Consider the following 3,443-nt stretch of genomic DNA (forward strand, 5'->3'; position numbering starts at 1 on the left):
CTCAACATCAATCAGCTGATCATAAATGCTACTCGCTTGATATTGAAACTTTGTTATCACTGCCACTACATCTGCATAAAAATAATAGCATGACATCAATCTGCATCATTTTATAGCAGTACAGGTCATAGGAAGTTTAAATTCCTACCATAAAGTCACGGCTTACTCTAACACTAAATGTTGAATGCTTCTTTTGACCCTTGTAAAATGTTTTGACAGCTTGGCAAAACTTCCTGTGTCCAGTGTCTCTGTTTCTATTCCTGTAGCCTAGCGATGAGGGCACAGATAGGTGCCGTGGCAACCGTGCCCTGGAATCTTGGTTTGCAGACTATAGCAGCTGTATTCACCGATGAGTTCATCCACTGGGATAGTCACTAAAAGCCTGCCAGGCTCCCTGTGTGTATGTGCGTGCGTGTCCATCGATGCATCTGCTTGCTCAATCGGTGTGTATGTTGGATGCATGTATTTGGGTGATACTCCCTCCCGGACACAGAGGAAAGGGCAGCGGACAAATACAAAGCCACCAGAGCTGGGACATCAAAGAGGAGACAGAAGGACATGGGACGGAACAAGTTGCAAGGGCCAAAAGAGGATTGTGTTTACGATTGTAGAGGAGAGTTTTTAAACGTCCTATCATGGTATCATATACCCGCCGCAGCAGACAGAGCAGGACCTCTCAGCTCTCTTGTCTTTTCTCATCATTTCCTGTTCCTTGCTTTCAAAAACCTCTTAGGCGGTTCTGCTAGAAATGTCAGATTTTCTTTCTGTCAAACCTTTTTTAGTGCAGCTTTTGGACTACATATTTTTTGATAACACTCATCAATGTCCTTACTACCGTCTCACTCCTGCTACCTTCCGACAAAGCTTTTACCAGCCCTCCTTTTGACCCTTTTTGAATATTTCTCTCTCATTCTCTTATCGTTTCAATTCTTATCTTTTGGATGGATAGCTACTCTCTCCTCTACAGTTCCTCCCACAGAACCGGACTTCTTTCTGGTTTCCAACGCCTGCGCGCTCAGACAAACATGTGTGATGTTGTCCTTGAGGCTGGGGGTGTATGTTTCCCTTGTCATCGTGCCCTTTTGGCCAGCTCCAGTGAGTATTTTTGGGCTCTGTTCGGAGAGACTACCTTGGAGAGATTAGCGGGATCCGTTAGCCTCCCGGCAATAACACCTGAGGGTTTAGACGCCATTTTGGACTTCCTGTATTCTGGTTGGCTCAAAATATCAACACCGTCACTTCCTGATGTCTTGGAAGCAGCCAGGTATTTGCAGGTGGAGACAGCCGTGTCTATATGTGAGCATTTTGTGACTGATAGTTTGAGCCCTTTGAATTGCTGCTGCTACGCTAACCTGGCCGAGCATCACTCCCTCCCAGATGCATTTGAAGCTGCCAATCAAACCATCGCTATAGAGATGAGGACATTGCTCCAGGAAAGCAGGGATGACCTTCTCAGGCTGAATATCCAATCACTGATGGCTGTGCTTGAAGCAGACGAGATACCTGGTGTCAAAGAACAGGAGCTCATAAAGCTTGCTTTGGATTGGCTGGATATGAATGGGCCCCTCCCTTTGCTGAAATCAAATCTTTTGCTGAGTCATCTGCGCTTTGGATTGGTAGCCCCCTCTGACCTCACCAGTCTTAGCCACACCCACAAAGCCATGGCCACACCTCTTGTCAGAAGTCAGCTTACTCGAGCATTGGAGTACCACAGGATGGGTTCAGCTCAGCCAATCAGACAAAGCAAACAGTCGACACTCAGAGCTTCGCCCAATTGTGTGCTGCTTGTGGGTGGAGGATCCAGCCCTGATTGGCCGGAACAGCAGATGCTGAAGTTTGATCCTAGAAGAAGGAAGTTTTCATCTCTGAGTTCCAGTCTCCCGCTCCGACTGAGAAATCACTGCGTGTGCTCAGTGGGAGGTTTCCTTTTCGTGATTGGAGGAGAGGAAGTGAAAGAGGGAGATGAGAATGGGAAAAAGTCTGTCATCGTGTCAACATCCAACCAGGTGTGGCGCTATGATACCCGCTTTGACTGCTGGGAGACAGTAGAGTCCATGAGGGAGAGGAGGGAGAAGTTCACCTGCTGCGTTGTGGAGGATGCTATTTATGTCATTGGGGGACGACACACACAACCAGAAGACAACACACACACCTCTGTAGCTTCTGTTGAGTTTTACGACATGGCGACAGGAACATGGAGAAGAGGAGCATCTTTGCCTTGTCCCCTTTACGGGCACGCTTCTGCTGTGCTTAATAACGGCATCTACGTGTCAGGTGGTCTGCCAGGCAACCAGGACGGTAGTAACCATGGTGATTACCAGGATGAACAAAGAGAGAGCAGCAGAGAAGTAATGTTCTGGGACCTCAAGGGAAGAGTCTGGGAGAAGCGAGCGCCAATGTCCATCGCCAGGTTCAGTCACCGTCTAGCAACCGCCCAAGGCCAAATCTACGCCTTGTTGGGAATGTACGAGCCTTTCTGCGATATTGAAAAATATGATTCACAGGTGGACAACTGGACCCGCCTCCGACCACTTCTCATTGGCTCCTTCAACTACGGGATGGTGTCAATGATGTCTGGGAATCTGCTGGTGTTTGGTGGAAGGAGATGGAGTGATGGACAAGAGGTGATTGTAAAAAGTGTGTTGGAGTACGATACGAAGAAAGATCTTTGGAGAGAGATCAGCCAACTCCCAAAACCTCTCACTGGGACTGAGTGCACACTGCTGTCGCTACCAGACTAAAGAGTGCATAATATATACACATGAAAGTGAGACAATTTTCACTAATAGCAGAACAATCTCAACATTATGAAAGCCGAGCACACATGATAACTTTTAAGGAAACTAAAACTATTTAGTTTCAGACATGAAATCAATGTCCTGCCTAAATAGACGAGAACAGATGTCAATTATTCCAGGATATTTAGGAACATTTCAAACAAGTACATTTCAAAATACATTTATATTTTTTCTTAACTTACTCTTTTACTTATTATTTATTTTTATAAATGTGATGGGAAGGAAGCCAGATACTGTTATAGACTGTTAATCATGAAGCTAACGTTAGCTTAACATCATTAGCTGAGCATTATTTTTACTCTTTGGTTCTTGTATGGATTATACATATCACATAGCCTACAATTTGAGTATTAGAGGAGCTTGTAGGCAGATTGTGTTCATGTTTCACTTTGACAAAACAAGCAAGGCTAGCTTTTCTTCCTTCGTACCACATTTATGCTAACCTACCTTAGTCTATGAATATTGATTAAAGGGGACCTATCATGCTATATTTGAATAATATATTGTAGGGCCATACCTATAGAAGGTATATTTATAAGTTTTATTTTTCAAAATACCAAACAGATGCATTTTAGCCATGCCTCATTTTGCCTCACTCCAGCTCTGTCTTTGCATGAGCTGGAGCTGACCCCCCCCCCCCCCCCC

General features: G+C 45.1%; 1 protein-coding gene across 1 annotated transcript; it reads left to right on the top strand.

The window, feature by feature from the left end:
* Positions 1–382: 382 nt before the first annotated feature.
* klhl34 (kelch-like family member 34) lies at positions 383–3,321 on the top strand. Its single transcript, XM_010787924.1, has one exon. It carries the CDS (start codon positions 942–944, stop codon positions 2,739–2,741), a length of 1,800 nt encoding a protein of 599 aa, XP_010786226.1. The 5' UTR covers positions 383–941; the 3' UTR covers positions 2,742–3,321.
* The last annotated feature ends 122 nt before the right edge of the window (positions 3,322–3,443 follow it).

The sequence above is a fragment of the Notothenia coriiceps genome, unplaced genomic scaffold (genome assembly GCF_000735185.1).
Source record: "Notothenia coriiceps isolate Sejong01 unplaced genomic scaffold, NC01 NC01_scaffold00031489, whole genome shotgun sequence".
Lineage (NCBI taxonomy): Eukaryota > Metazoa > Chordata > Actinopteri > Perciformes > Nototheniidae > Notothenia > Notothenia coriiceps.